The 16647-nt window shown below is 46.9% G+C and overlaps 1 protein-coding gene across 1 annotated transcript in view; it reads right to left on the bottom strand.

Moving 5' to 3' along the window:
* Positions 1–16647, bottom strand: part of TNIK (TRAF2 and NCK interacting kinase) — a 133456-nt gene that overhangs the window by 27173 nt on the left and 89636 nt on the right. The window contains exons 15-17 of the mRNA XM_032446726.1: positions 6691–6745; positions 5012–5212; positions 840–1004 (exon numbers count right to left, since the gene is read on the bottom strand). Of these exons, the coding sequence (XP_032302617.1) occupies positions 840–1004; positions 5012–5212; positions 6691–6745 (421 nt within the window). The remainder of the gene's footprint in view (positions 1–839; positions 1005–5011; positions 5213–6690; positions 6746–16647) is intronic.

Raw genomic sequence — 16647 nt, 5'->3', positions numbered from 1 at the left:
ATGCATACAGAATGCATATGCACTGGAGAAGAAAGAGCTTTCCACTTAAGGGCTTTCCAGCATGCGTTTTGTTTGAAATCACTGCAGTATTGCTGACCTATGGGGGCACATACTCCATGTGGATGGCCCTTTATTTCCACATTTTCCCATAGAAAGCCCAACTGAACGTGGAGGAAAGGCTCTGTTCTCCGTGAAATGCCTGTTCAAGTCTGCACACCCACAGGAGCACTTCCAGTGGCCAACCCAGCGCTGATGCTCCACCAACTTGCTCCAGAAGCCTAGTAACAAACCTTGCAACTAGGGTAACTTAAAAGCACAGTTCTCCTCTTCTGCAATGGTAATGGTGATTGATCTATGCCTTCTCCAGATGTGTTTGTGACTGATGTTAACTCAATGGAAAAAAAGAAACAAAACCCCCAAATTGAAGTGAGAAAGAAAGTAAAACCTCCTTCTGATGATGCCCAGCATCAAAGTGCCCTGGGTTATTGTACCAAGCACTGTGGTTTCAGTCCTTTAATAAAACAGATTTAAAGAGGAAGAGAGAGACTGCTGCACTGGACCAGACCAGCAGTTCCTCTCAGTCCTCCAGCTTGTTTCTGGCAGTAACCAGGACCTGATGCTTCAAAGGAAGGTATTAACCAGCGTGATGTTTCTAACGCATGAAGGTGACAAAGATCAACTCATGAATGCAGATGCTGCTTGCTCTACCTCACAAATATGCTTCAGGCTAAGACATAACAGAGCAAGATGCTACTTTAACACTACTTTTCCTTTTACCTTATCGGCACCCCCGGCATCCTGGGTGCTGTATGGACACCAGTTAGGGGAAGCACCATTACCTGCGGGTCCACGGGTCTGAGCAGGGGTGGGGTCCGCGCTGGCTGCACGCTGCTAATACTAAAGGACTCTGAGCGAGGAGGCAGGTTGGGGTCTGAAATCCTGTTGGCCACCTTGTGTGGCATCGCCGGCGAGCTCTGACGGTTGAGTCGGGAGCGCTCCTCCACCTGCAGGAGGAGGGGGTGAAACTGACTGGTTATTTGATGAATTTCTTGGTTTATATGAAAATCTCATCTTTGATTTGAAGAAATGGTTGTTCAGGGTACTGGGTTTTAATATGGACACAGAGAGAGGTCCCTGTGGTCCTGCTACATTGACCCGAAGCTGAACACAGCTCAGCTCCCACAGGCTGCTGGTGCAGGCAATCAAATACCATCAAGAAACCTGAAAGGAACCTCCAGCTTCTACAAAGGTAAGGAAGACCCAGAAAGAGCCATTTTTAACTGAAAGCCAAGGTATGCAAATCTACAGGAAACTCTTTAGTCTTTAGATATATCTGGGTATTGTATGACTAGGGGACTCCTGATACCCAGCAGACTGTGCAAAAAGTGTGTTTCAAAGACTCCAAAATGACTATTTGTATTTCATGCGCATAATTCATTTCTGAGCGTGAAATGGAAAATTAATGCTCCAGGATGATGCAGCACGCCTCAAATATGTATTTCTAGAAGATGACTTCTGAGAAGCTCTTGCTTCTTAAATGTACCTGTGAGCCAGGGGACCCTACTCCTTCACTACTATGAGCCCCACAAGGAATTCTTTTGTTTGATCTGAATAAAAGAATAAACATGGCAGCCAGAAAATGGCTGGCTTTGATCTGAATTTACTGAGTCTGGCACCTTGTCATGTATGGAAGGAAAAGAACACTCCATTACTGATACAGAAATAAAAACAAAGCCCAGCTCTCTCAGCTAATCTTGATGGAAACATAATATCTTCAGGTAGCCCAGATAAGTGTGCAATCTGGGTAATGCCACAATTAGGCTGAATGCATTGATATTCATACACTGTACGCTATGCAGAATTCTTGATTCCTCCACCAGAGATCCGATGTATAGTTTCATTTACATGGCATTAATGTGTTAAATACCCTTAGCGTGTCTTAATTATCCTAGTAACAACGTCACGCTGAAAAGCGATCCATGGAACAAGTTAACTCGGAAAGAACCACAGCTCTTCACTAAGCAAATATTCATGAACCAAAAAGGAGAATTATATTGATAAAATGAATCTTTTCCCCTTTCAAATGCCAAGCAGGAGAAAGAGTAAAATTCAAGTAAAAAGTGTTATAGATTCTTTCTTTTCTAGCTCTCTGTGACCAGCTGGGCCATGGCTGTGTCCCAAGAGAACATCACAGCCTCCCCCAGGCAATGCCCCACCTACGGTCAGAGGCTGTGCACAGCTCTGCTCAGTGATGCCCATGGGAGCAGACACAAGGACAGGCAGCAGAGTAGAGTGGGAAGGAGGACTTCCTCTGAACAAGGGAGCAGCAGCATGAACGCTGGGCTGAAGGCTCAGTCCAGCAGTCTGCGTATCAGCCAGTCTTGGCACAATCAACATCAGCTGAAGGCAGTGCCATTGGTATGTCCTCTAGCTGCTTGCAGGAGCTCTCCAGCAGAATGCCAAGCCATAATGTGTGGCTGATTATGGAGGACTTCAAAGCTTGTGTGGGGGAGAAGGCAGAAGAGTAATGAAATGGAGGTGACTGTGTACTGGGAAGGAGAAAGGCACTTGGTTTTCCCATTGCCAAGCCTCCTTGACAGCACTTTATTTCACCAGCTCAGCAGATGAAGCTCTTGGGACTCTCCAGTTGTGCTGTACAGAGCTTTATCAACTTCACCATTAAGCAGAGGGGGAAAAAAGCATCATTCTGCAGTGCTGAGCTCTGTAGGAATTCATCATCGCTCCAGTTTCAGCTACCTTCTGTATAACTCAACATTCTCCTCCAATAGGAAACATCCCTAGTAGCTCTTGCACAGGTCCCAGTGGAAGCTGCTGTTTTAAAATGCAGCTTCAAAGCATGAAAAGAACAAAAGCCACAGGGACTGATGGAAGAGCTCAGGCTTGCTGCCTTGCTGCAGAGAACAGCCTGGCTTGTGCTGGGCCCCTAAAGACTCTGTGTGGTGAGAGAACACTGTGGGGCCAGGCCACTGCTTGGACTTGAGAAGAAAGATCATAAAAACAAGGGAGATATAGGATCAAGATCATCAGTGAATACCCCAACAAGCTCCTGGGAGCCTCCAGAGATCAAACACTGAGAACTGACAGAAGGAACAGCTTGCAGACTCCTTCTTCAGCCTCTCCCATCCAGACAACCTGACATGAAGAACACCTGCTGGCCATTTAAAGGGTGACATCCCACGAGCTGCAAAGCCTCTAGTAAGTTGTGCCACAGCTGCCATCACTGCCTCTGTGACCACTTGGATTCATACTGCTCAGGGTGGTCAGAAACACAACCAGAAGGAAATGACATTGAAGAAGTCTGCCTTGAGGTGGTGGTTTGCTGTGTCGGTATACAGATGAGATTGTCTGTATCCAGACTTGTTTTGTCCCTGTTCCAGTAGGAAATTAAATATTTCCACTACATTAGCATGTATGGATTGGGTACTAGAACTGCTCAACTACAGCAACCACTGTGATATGCTGGTATCAGCACAAGTTGGACTTGAGTATAGCCAGTAAGGATGGTACTTCAATACAAACAGCAAAGAAGCTAAATAGTGCTAAAACTGGGAGCCTGTGAAGTAGATAAAAAGGACAGAGGAGCAGTTTTAGGAAGTTCCCAAAGATGCTGCATCAAGGCAGTACATCAAACTACAGCTCCCAAGAGACCAAAGATGGCACAATCATTGCTTTGAGCATCTCAGTGAAACTGGACAGAATGACACAGGCAAAGAACAAATAGTATGGACAGCTAATTGGAGATGTTCCAGCACGACGGGAAATCTTGTCTTTCCTATGATTTCTGCAAAGGGTGTGAAGCCACTTTCTACCACTCCTATTTGCATTGCAGTTCCCAATGCCCCACTTCAAGTGATGACATCAAAAGAGGACAACTCTCCCACAGAATAAAAGAAATAGGCCTCGGTGTTTGAAATTGAAAGCCAAACCCAACACTTTTCTCCTTCATCCTAGAAAAGGATTCCTCTTTATAAATCTTTGTAATAGTTTCGGTGACAGAGCCAGAGGTTCACTTCAAAAATGTTCTACATGATTTATTTAAAACTAGGCAAAGAAAGGCAGAGTTTATTCCCTTTTTCCTGCCTACTACTTACTCTTAACACTACTGTAGATGAACAAAAGCCCCTGCTTTGCAGAAAGCTGCAGAAGTGCCACCCAGGTGGAAGACTCTCCTGCCAGAGGCAGTTGGGTGCTGTGCTGTATGGCATATCTGGCCTCAGGCAGGAATGTCTTGACCACCTACCAAACCCCTTCTAACACATGAAAGGCTGCAGAATAATCCTGCAATTCTGTGAAAATATGTTTGGTTGCCATCAAAAGACTCTGAATGCTGAATCAGAAGGGAATGAAGAAGAAACCAAAGGGAGCATGAAGAGGAGAAAAGGGTTTTCAAAACCCCATTAACTCCGCCAAGACCAAAGGGTGCCAGACATTTGGCAGCACAGCAGCGGTCCCGCTCAGTAGGAAGAATGGGTGAATTATTAAACGACCTTTTTGTGGAGGAGGAGAGTTACAAAATTAAACCAACTAAACCCAAAGAATTCTAGAAAAATGAAAAACAAGAGTGGGCACCAGCCTTAATGGAGCCACCACAAAGAGATTAAGGAGAAAGAAAATGTTCGCGTGTGATTCTGACACTGCACTGCAGACAATGCATGTCTTCATCTTTTCAAGACGATTCAGTCAGGCAATAATTAATATTCAAGATCTCACAATGGTTATAACAATTCTGTCTTTTTGATGGGGAGAAAATCAGCAATGTGGCTTCCACTCCTGAAAATCACAAAAAAAGAGCAATCCCCAGAGATAAAGCTCTCAGCATGGGAGAAAAAGCTGTCTTTTCTCTGTTTGGTTATGGGAAGCTGAATTAGCACTGAGTGCACCCACAACCACCTCTTAGCACTCTGCAGCAGCTGCCCCTTGTCAGGCAAACACAGAAGCTGCAAAAGTGGCCCAGGCTCCTTACTAGTGTGTCCCCATGTACTGTGCCTACCTCCTTGGCCCACGCTGGTTTCTCACTGGCATTAATCCCTTCTTTGTAATGGTAGAGTGGTTTCTTCTCTGCTGGTCTCTGGTCCTGCCGCTGCTGCTGCTGCTGCTGCTGCAGGGACACCAGGTAGTCCCGCTCCTGCTGGAGCTGCCTCTGCAGCCGCTCTGCTTGCCGCTGCTCCTCCAGCTGCTTGCGCTTATATTCCTACTCAGAAGAAAGCACAGTGACATGGATGCATGGTGCCCAGTGAGCATGTAGATGCAGGACAGCAAAGTGCAGGTTTATCTTTTGGGTAGAAAGCTGGGGCCAAGCATCTGAAAAGCCATTTTCTTGCAAAGCCTTTTAGATCTGAAGACTCTGGGAGCTGTAAAGCATCCCAAGGGGAGACAGTTCAGAGGACACAACCAACAAATCCAGAGTTTTAAACCCCGCACTGGACTTGGCACTTAGTGGATCTCTCTGCCTCCATTTTCTACATGGGAACAGACAGAGGTAGTGCTGCATCACCAGAAAAACCCTGCACAACCTGCTGATGGCTCCAACACCTACACAAAGCCTGTGCAATTCTGTCCACACAGCAGCCTGACCAGGGACCTGGGCAGCCTCCTCCAGCAGGGTCAGGCACCGCTCCTGGCCCACCCAAGTCCCTTGATGGCTGCTGTGCTCCCCAGAGAAGGTGGGAGGCACCTCAGGGATCGCAGCCTTTGACATCCTACAGCTATGAGTGCCCCGAGGCACATGGGAAGTTGGTCTGCAGAGGGACATTAGTGCCAATCTGCCAGGGGAGGCTTCCAATCTGCGTCAGAAACATGAGGTCAGCATGGACACCCCTTTGCCAGTCCCAAACAGAAGCCAATTAGATAAAATAACTTGCTCAGAGGGCTTATAAATTACCATTGATTTTGCCCAGATTTTTCTGGATGAGAAGAACAAAGGATCAATGCAACGAGGTGCCAAACACCATTAGTTCTTAAAAACCCCAGCCAAAGCTGAGTCTGTGGAGCACTTTGTAGGACTAATTTATTGTTGGTGTCAATGGCAGCACAGCAGAGCCAACAGTACGATCTTCCCGAATCCCTACAGCTCCGTGAGGTTTAATGACTAAATCATTAACAACTTTTGAAAAGGCCTTTTTAAAAAGCACAGGCTTGTGTGAGGGTTTTGCTTTTCCCTAAGTAAATTCAACAGGGGGACAAATAGCAATCCATATAGATTAAAAGTATACACAGTGAGAGTATAACAGCTAATAGCATTTCAAAAGAATTGTTCAAAAAAAAAAATAATTAAACAACAGAAAAAAAGAAAATGTCATGAAAGGGACTATACGGTGTTCCTGTGAGGGAATTAAAACAGGAGCATTCATACAAAACATTAAAATCCACATCACAGTGTGGGTTTGCCCAGCCCAGTTATGTTACAGCTCCATCATACTCCAGCATGCTGCTAATAGCCATAAAAATGTGATGGGGAAGCAAATAGGGCCATGCTGAATCCAGGCTTGCTGCTCCAAGGGAGGCTGAAGGAACGTGGGGATACGGTGAGCTTGCTGATGTGGGGCTGGCAGGGTGGCTGTATGCCCTTCACAGCTTGCTGGTCCATGCCTCAGCATGGTGGGAGGCATGCAAGGGGTGTGGGTGCATGCGGGCAGGAAGCATCAAGCAGGGACGGGGTGTCCCATTTACCAGAAGAAGTGCTTGCTCCTGCAACAACTGCTGCTGCAGGATCTCTAACTGTCGCCTGATGTACTCCTGGAGGCATGGCAGCAAGGATCGAAGGAAAAAGAGAGAGAAGGTGAAAGAGGCAGTGTTTTGCAAGAGGAAGAGCAATGAGGTGGGCACCCAAATCCATCCCACCCAAGTGATAGCACTGATTGACCGGACTGGGTACCCCCAGCCCTGCCCAAAAACCCCAGGGACTTCTGAGGGCAATGAGCTAAAATTGCTGAGAAATGACAACTTTCACCATGGGCGATGCAGAACCCCACCCCGGGGACAGGAGGGTGGGAAAACCCTTCCCTGAGAATCTCCAACCTGCAGGCAGACAAGTGGATCCACACAGAAATCAATTAGGACAGTGGGAAGCGACACGTACAGTGCTATCAATTAAACCATTTCCTCTCCAGTGGTGAAAGTGGGGAAGAAACAGGAGTGCTCGAGAGACGATGGGCCTTTTATCTCATTATGGCGAGAGGCTCACACTGAGGATGAAGGCCCACATTACCTGCTCGTGCTCGGCACGCCGCCGCTCCTCCTCCCTCCTCATCTGCTCCTCATAGTGCCTCCGCTGCTCCCGCTCCTGCTGCTTGCGCAGCTCCTTCTCTCGCCGTTGTTGCTGCAGGGGCAAAGAGCACAGGTCAGCAATCAACATGGGTGTCCCTTCATCTCACAGCCCCACAGAGCCACCCCCGAGGTTTGGGGGGATGCTGAGGAGGCAACACGTCCCCTTATGCTTGCTGAGACCAAAACCTAATACACAGAAGATCCAAAATCCAAGGGTTTTTCTCTTTTCTTGATTCTTAATTGCCAGTCATGTTATCTGCTAAGGAAAAGAAGGCTCTTGACCAAGCTGCTGAAGATCAAATTGCTTTTTATGACAAGGACTCACACATTTACAGCCTCTTCCCTCGCAATCAATACGGCTCTGTAAGGACATGCTGCTCCAGTCTGGCCACAATGCTACTTGCAAGGAGGGGAAGCACACGCTCATCATATGCCCATACTGAAAATAATTAGCTAGCAACAGGATGAATCATTTTGCAATCACAAAACAAGTGCAACAGGGGCTTACCCTGCCCCTGCCCACCTCCTGACCCATAGTCCCTCTTGTTTAGCTCTGTTCTGCCCCAGCCAACAGCAGTGTGCAGCATCTCAGGGTGATGACAATCTACCGCCTTCTCCCATGCTTCTGATGTGAACTGCATGAGGATGATGGACTTCTCCTCACTTCAGAGGTACCAAAAGTGTGACTCATGATTTTAATCCCCTTCAAAGCATCCCTTCAAAGCTGCAGCTTAGGGACATCCAAACTGCCCTGCTCAGGGGTTTGGGAGCCCCATGCATTCTCCAGCCACCAAGGCAGCAAGCAGCTCTGCATGGCCACAGCCAGCTCATCAGCAGAGGGCACTCAAATGCAACCAGCAGCTGCCAGGGACTGCGGCCCGTGCAGCTCCTCCTCTGGAAGCAGACACACATGCAGTGCTGGTGGGGAGGTAACCCACAGAAGCACAGACCAGGGCCTTGTTTCTCCCTTTTACTACTTTTTTTTCTATCCAGACATTCTTGCTGCTGTGTGTTGGCAGAACGCAGTGCTAAGGAAGGTACTGGAGTGATTTAAATGCTGCATGACAGCTACATCACATGGATGGAGAACAGGCAGCTGGCTACAGAGGCTCTGCACAAGGAGCTGGCTGAGCTCTCTGGAGGTGAAAATGCATATACTTCAAATTGCTGATGAGCAGTAAGCCTGCACTATATTCATACATAGATTTGCTATCTATTACCTATAGATACACAGACATTTACCTACAGAACTATCTAGATACATATCTCCATAGACATACAGGTATCTACAAACAGATACAACAAAAATACACCCCCATTATAAAATATGAAGGAGCCATTGCCTGTGATACACCTTTCCATCCACAGGAAACACCCACAGGGATCCTGCAATCTGATGACTGCCTCCAGCTTAACATCAGAGCTGCAACAGCATTAGTGCCATCCATGCCCGTGCTCATCAGTGCTGTTTAATTCGCTGCAGGCAAAGAAAATTGCACACAACCTGAAATAACCTGCCAGCTCCAGACTCTGGAGTGTCCCACTCCACGCACGTTGTCACACTGCCCACGGGATGCATGTGTTACTCTCTGCGTACGCATGTCCTCGTTGAGAGCAGTGCTAACATATGTCTGCTTTGATTCTTTGAGCTCTCTATTCAAAATGGGATGTAGCAGTGACACATGAGATTTCCCAGCTTTGCCAGCTCCTGCTTGACCTCCTCGGATGAGAGCTGGGGAGGTTGCCACTCCCATGCACTCAGAGCTAACCTCAGCTCCCAAACATAGTGCATCATACTGGCTTGGCTTGGGGGGGGGGAGAGGGCATTTTAAATGTGGGTTGATGGTATTTTTTTTGTTAAAATAGCATACTGTTGAATAAAACACATAATGGTTGTGTAGGTTGGGCTTGGCTGGCAGGAGGCAGGGGACTGAATGCCACAGCTATTTCTCAGATAAAAATCACTGGATTGGTCTTTATTTCCCATCCAGCAGGCACACAAAGCCCAATCCCTCCAAGGGAGAACAGAAAATGCTGTTCCCAGGAGGGAGCTGCACACTGCTACCCTTCCAGCCAAATGCACACACCAATGCCCAGTGAGACAGGTCCATTTCAGGCCTCTCCCAAAAGGCACACACCAAACTACCAGCCTTCTCTTGCACTTCAAGCCTAGCAAAATGCAGGATCTGGGAACTGAGCCCCCCAGGTGCAGCTTTCTTTTGGAGCTAGGCCAGCTGCTAATTGAGACAATTAAGTGACTTCTGCACCCCGTTGCACCTTTATTAAGGCCTGGGTTACAGAGTTCAAATCTGCTTCTTCCTACTTCTACATCCCTTTGGTCAGGCCATATTATAACCAAGGCTCTCTACAAGTAATATCCTGCCCAATGCTCTCCCTGCAGAGATGCAGCAGCACAGACTCCTTGTGCACTTGTTCTCAGGGCCCTGCTTCTGCAACTGGCAAATAACCACGAGGGATCTGGCCCCATGGAGGGGTGAGAGAAGCCCCCCCCCAGCAACGCACCTCTCTTCCTCTCCTGGTTCACAACAGTGCCTTCCCCACTCTGTGCCCACCAGCACAAGGAAGGTAGGGAGATCCTGTTTGAAAGAGGAACTGAAATCTGCAAGATGCAGCTCAAAACTGAAATGAAGGATTCAAAGAGCTCTCTTTATATGCCTCTTTTTCTCCCAGTTTTCTGCCCTCTCCCTCCCACCCTAAGTGCACACTTCCCACATTTCTCCAAGCCTGCAACTACTGTGTGTATTTACACTATCTAGATTTATTATTCATGCAAGGCAAGAGCACCAATTAATTAGGACTGCGTTTATATAACTCTGCAGGTAAGGATTTATGTAGCTGCTTGTAAGCCAGAATGGGATCTTATTTGTGCTGCACTGGAAATGACAGCTTTTAAATATTGATGAGGAAAGACACATAAAGGCAAAGCCTCCAGCGGGAAGGTCCTTGGAGGTTGGGCATGAAACAAGGACTTCAAAGGAGCAAGCTTTCCTTGCTTGTACAAGATGCATTTAGGAACAGGAGCAGTGGGAGAGCTGTTCAGGGTTAGAGTCTCCCCATGAACCATGAGGGCCCTGAGAGGGACGAATGCAAACAGAGCTCTGAAAAACCTTGGCAGCTGCTCCCAAAACTGAGCATGAGGCAGCAAAGATGTGGAATGGGAATTCCAAGCAACAAATGAAAACAAATACTTGAGGTGGTTGTGTTGTTGTGACAGGCTCATTTATCCAAGCCACCAGGGAAATAGTGACTATGCCTGGAACATCATTGTTCCTGACACACCGAGCACTGGAGCATGGAGAGGTGTTTCCCACCGGTAGAAAAATGGGGTCAGAACTTCCTACCACAGTAAATGGGGATGTGACAACGCTCCGAACCATCGCAGGCTTTATTTGGGATCATCATAGAGGAACATGAGTGAGGCTCTGTGCAGGAAGAGGGTCTTGCTTCTGAAATGATGAGTTCTGCAGGCTTTATAAACAAAGAGAAACTAAAGAGATGTAAGGTTTAGCGCATAATTGTGTTATACGAGCTCCTGTAACACGGCTTTCCTTGTAAGTAGGTATGCTGGCTGCTGCAAGGATCACTGCAAAGTAGTAGTCCTAATGAAAATGCTCCTATCAGCTACATGACACCTACGTATGCACAAGAAAACAACAACTACAATTCTATCTAGCCTAAGTTTACCTACACTTAATTGCAGGAAATCTTTTGCTTTGCTTTGTAAGTAAGCACTGCTCAGTAGACAGTGCTCAGATGATTAACATCTAACAGAGCTGCAGTGAGTTTGTATTCACTGAACATCCAGCCCAGTAACTGCAGTGACTGAAATCTCCCATGTAAACAGCAAGGTGCTTAGATGGGCCCTGTGCATTCCCTGTAAGATCTGACCTTTTGTTTTCTGCCTATCAAGAAAACTAAAATCTGCAACGTGACACAGAAATGAGGTTATATAAAATCCTTCCTGACTACAGCTGCTCACTGCTGCCGAGGGGTCTGCATGGATATTTGTTGTGCAGTATCCTTAAAGCTCCTGAGCATGAGATGCGCTTTCCTCCAGCTTAGCAGGAGTTTTGATGGTAAATGCAGGGCAGCCAAGGCTCGTTTTGAACAAATGGAACGTGCAGAAACTTCCTGCATGGGGGTGAACAAAGCTGCCATTCTACTCCTCACAATCTAGCAAAGATAAGCCCCTGCATGGGTCCCGTCAATCAGCACAGAAGAAATCCTGGTCCCATTAGGTAGAATAAATGCAGAGTCAACAACTGGAGCTGTTGCAAAGTTAGTGTCAGAAGGAGCTGGGAGGCCAAAAGGAAACTTCCTGACTGTTGCCAAAGCATTTGGGTGCTGCTGTGATGGGTCTGCAGGGCTGCTCTCTGGAGCAGAACAGCAGCAGGGGGATGGAGCACAGGGTGCCTCAGGCACTGACCTCAATATTAAGCTTGGCACAGCTGTGACAGCCGCTGTCTGCAGGCCTCTGTGTGGCCATCAGGCACACGCCACCCCAAAATATCTGGGGAGAACATAAGGACCAAACTACATCAATCACTGACTGTTCTAGAATTAGGGGCAGGAGCAATGAAACTTTGTGTGCTAATCTCTGCCTCTGCCTGAAGAAACCTATGGAGGATACACACCATTACACAAAGAAAGTGGGCAGCCACAGATGTCAGTACACCTCAGAAGGGTTTCTTGGGGAAAGCAGGTAACGTAGGGGTATCTGAAACCCCACTGCATGGCATGAAGCATGCTCAGTCCCCAGAACATGAGTGCTGCTGTTGGCAGAGGGGACATGGCAGCTGCCAGGATGCAGCTCTCTGTTCTGTCTTAATCCCAACAGAGCCCATGGGCTGATCCCCCTGTGGCTCTGTGCTGGTCAGAGGATGCCTTTCAGTTACCATCCCACTGTCCTTACCAGTTCTCTGACACAGCAGGAGCACAAAAAAAGCCTTTTCTCTTGTGGCCTGCTTTGCTCCAGCAGGCATCTGCCTTTCAATTTAGATCTGAACACTGTAAAGCAGCTGGAAAGGAGGTAATGGGTGAAGAGCCCAGGAGGGCTGTTCCAGTGACTAGTAACAGAGGCATTGATTTTAAATACTAGCCATGGTGGCATTAGCTTTTAATGACATGGGGGTAAGGACAGAGCTGGGCTGAGCTGTGCCTCAACAGTCCAGGGCTGAGCTGACAGCTTAGTGAGGGGATTAGTCCTCCATCAAAACCTGCCCGAGGAGCACAGGCAAAGAGAGAGAGCAATTTTCTTCTATGTGCAGAGAACATATTAATACAGCGGCAAGTATTGTATTCATTACAGGATTTCAGCTAATCTGCTGTCTGCTTTTATCCTGGTATTGTTCCACTTCTGTACTGCTTGCAGCAAGCACGTTCTGACAATGGCAAAGCCATGATTCCCTTATGATAGCCCCTAAATAAACATGTATTGGCGCAGGGGATTTCAGGGTGTGTGTGCATGCGCAAACCTTGTCCTCTCTCCAAGGCCCTCTCGCACTGACAACATGACAGACTTACACATTTACTAGGCAGAAAAGAGCTCAGAACCATTGGGACCACCTCAACAGACAGCCTCATATATGGTGAACAGCCAGCTGATGGAATTCTTTCACAGCTAAGCTCCTGACCCGGGCATTACTCATCCCACTCAACCCAGCCTAGGGAGACCCAAGTTAAACATAAAAGATGCTGTGGCTCAGTCAAATTAAGGGTGTGGGTGCTCTGATTGCCCATTTACTGCAAGATGTCTTTCAGACCTATCGGTGACCTCTTCATAAAGCTAACTTAATTACCCTTAATGCATGAACCCTTCAGTCAGAGGCTTGGGATGAGCTCAGAGTGAGTCAGTGGGTTTCTATGCGCAAAACCACATTAGAAGCCTAAGAGCAGAAAAAATCCCCTTATTCTTTCTTGAACTTCTTCAATCATTAACTGTGAGCTAACCCCAAAGCAAGCACTTCCTTCCAGGGTTGGGTGCCACTCACCAACACCGCAGCCACCCAGTCAAACACTGCAGCTAGATTTTAAATGGGGTGGATAATTTCATGACTGGCCGTATTTGTAGCTGGTACGTTAAGACAAGGGTAATGAAATCTTATGCTTCGGGGCACATATGGATTGTTGCACAAGTCAGGCAGGCATCTGCTCCTCCCCCGTAAGAGAAATTGTAATTGGCAGGGCTGAAAGGACCAACGTTGAAATAAGAGATTAAATAGGACATAAGTGGTGCATGGATCTGGAGAAAGGGCAAATTGAGTTTTTCAGCTTCTTCACGAGCACCATAATCTACAGCAACAAATAAGGATAACGAACATGACAGACATCTGGCCTGACAGGAGTTTTGGCCACCTGGACTGAAAATCAGCTGTCGCACCAGTTCAGGACTAACTGTGCTCAGCAGAGCCAGGGACCCTTTCAGGTTGGTGGCGAAGGGGTTTATTTACAATGAACAAGCTCTATGACCTCCACAAGGGTTGGCAACACTTACATATGGTAAGGAGAGCACCCGTAGGTTGGTACAACCTACATGCAGCATGTGTGAACAGGGCCTTTGTTCAACATAACAAAACATCTGGGTTTACCAGCAAGAGAGGTCAGAACACGATCATGGAGCATGCAGAGTATGACCTGTTAGCAGACACTCTGCTGCTCAGCTCCCAGAGCCCCAGTCCGGCTCCACCCCAGCCAGTTACCTCCTCCAGCCTTCGTCTCTGTTCCTTCTGCTCCTCGATCCGCTTCTGCCTCTCAGCCAGCAGCTGCCGCTTGTGCTCCTCATTCTCCCGCTGCTGCTGCTCCAGCTGCTGCCGGCGCAGGGCCTCCGAGCGCTCCTTGTTGGCCAGCTGCAGCCGCAGGAAGTCCCGACGCAATGTGGACTCACCAGGCAGGTTCAGGATGGAGCTGTACAGGAGAAAAGCACCACAGAAGGTCCCACGCACATCCTTAAGCCTCTTGTCTTATGGCTGTGCGCCTCACTGCACTAAAGCATCCAAGCATGCTTGGATAGCAGGGATGGAAAGAAGGTCTGGGTCTCAAGCACTGAGGCAGGGCAGTGCCAAGCAGAACATGAGTTTCACACCATCACTCCACACCATCCCTTATTTTTTCCTAAATAACTTTGTTTTCTTCTTAAACAGAAACCCTGAAGCAGACAAGACACTGCTTGATCATACATCTTGGCCCAGACCACAGCTCACCAACATTTATTTGCTAAAGGATTCCTTTACAGTAAAGTTTCTAACCAAAGTCCCTCATGCTGCAGTGGTAGGCACTATATTTAGCTGTTCACAAAGCACATTTAGCATGAATCATTGCCAGCTATTAAAATGCTACATTATCTCAGGGAAATAATGGAATAATCTGATACTAATTACAATGAGACTGAAAAATGTCATCAAAGAAAGTTCCAGCCCTATTGTGCTTGAAGCAATGCTGGAAAGTTTCATGGTGAAAAGTTACGTGGAAATAGGGAGCGTGGATAAAAGGAACCACATCTGCAAGAATCTTAATAACAGCTCATACATCCTTCCACATCTAAATACCTATACGAGCATTTCCTCACAGCATAGTTCATGTGAGCACAGAAGTTGTGTATCACAAAGGATTGTGCACTAATTGCACTGAGCAGGGCTGTCTAACAAGGACTTGCCATGTTCCCATACCAGGCTGCACTGCCAAGCCCACAGAAAATGAGACAGCTGGGTCTTCCCAGCCTTTCAGCTAAGGGGATCTGTAGCATCAGTTTAATGCCCACTCACCATCTAACACTGGGAATACACTTCATCCTACCAGGGAACAGGACTCAGAGAGCAAATTGTCCTTCTTCCAGTTTATTACAAGCCTACAATCCAAGTTAATTTCATACAGAGTTAAAGAGACACAAGGGTAGATATGAAAGGTTGATTTTTACCTGGGCTCTCCAGAGTCATTTTCTTCCTCCTCCTCCTCACTTCCACTGTACTCGTACTCTGTCTCATCTAGGAACATAATTGCTTATCAGTGCCCTTTACTGGACTCATTTGTTTTCCTGATGGTTAAAAACCCCTGAGCTCTGAGAGGAGAACAGAACGCTCCTTTTTTTCTGCCATAAAAAAGAATACCCAGCATTGTTTCCGTCCATTTTCTGATGTTATGGGAGGTCTGCAAGGCCATAAAATCAGCAGTGGTGTCCCTGCCTGCTGGTCCTGGCACACACAACACGCCTGAGGAGAAGGCTGCAGTCCTGGCTTCAGCAGGTACAAGCCTCCAGCAACCAAAGATACACCACGTAAGGGTGAAGAATAACCATAAAGTGAGACACGCCAAAAGCTTTTGAAACCACAGGCACTGGAAGGTGGGATTTAACCACTGCTCTGAAGGTAATGTCTTTCTTCCTAAAAGTATGACCTTCCTATGCAAATCCATACATTTTCCAGGCAATGGAGATATCTACATAACAGCCCAATTGCAAAGTTCTGCTGCATACTGTAATTTCTACTGGGACACTGGCTTTACCAGATGAAGGGAAAGATAGTAAAAAGAAAGGCTTGCATTTATCCAATTACTCTCCATCTCTAGGGTACAACCTTCATTTGCAAGACTAAACACATTTAATACTTCACTAGGATCCAGCTTTATTGTTTTGATTACAGTGAAATCTATTACAAAGGGCTGGAAGGTACTCATGAAAAATTAATAGTGCTACCAATAAGAAAAGAAATAGCGATATGTATTAATTTGCTGAACTCTACAAACAAGCTTTCACATTCAAATTCAGCTCACGAGCAATGAAGTACTTTAACAAGTTTTTCAGCTATCTGATCTTCCTTTCAGAGCACTTTGATAGGGCCCAGAGAGTTCATTGCAAACATCCAGTTTAATAGGTTACTCCTAGTCAGCGGAATTGCTTTGGGCAAGGGTCTTATCTGGATGTTCGTTTGCACAGCTCTGCTCATCACTGGTGCTGCAGAAATGTCATGGAGATCAACAGGCTTAAAATACGTGAGCTGGGGAAAAAATGCAGCTTGGCAGCTTCTCCCTCTCGCCCGCTTGCACGTATATATGCACAGGTGCGTTTTAAACACACATTTTTATGAATCAAAGCTTAAATGTTCCATGTGGAAATTACCACCTGGACAAAAAGACTCTATTTTTCATCAGGAAAAAAATTAAGGACTTAAAAACATTGATCAGCTCTAATGACAATTACTTGCTGCCTCTGTATGAACACCAATCGCTTTGTTATGGGTATTTATTCTCATTTCAACTTCGGTGATGACCGAGAGGAACCAAATCAAATGAAGTCCTTGGAGGTCTTCAAGGCCAGGTTGGATGGGGCCCTGGGCAACCTGATCTAGT

The sequence above is a fragment of the Coturnix japonica genome, chromosome 9 (genome assembly GCF_001577835.2).
Source record: "Coturnix japonica isolate 7356 chromosome 9, Coturnix japonica 2.1, whole genome shotgun sequence".
Taxonomy (NCBI): domain Eukaryota; kingdom Metazoa; phylum Chordata; class Aves; order Galliformes; family Phasianidae; genus Coturnix; species Coturnix japonica.
The sequence above is the reverse complement of the archived record's forward strand: the minus strand, read 5'-3'. Positions and strand labels throughout refer to the sequence as shown.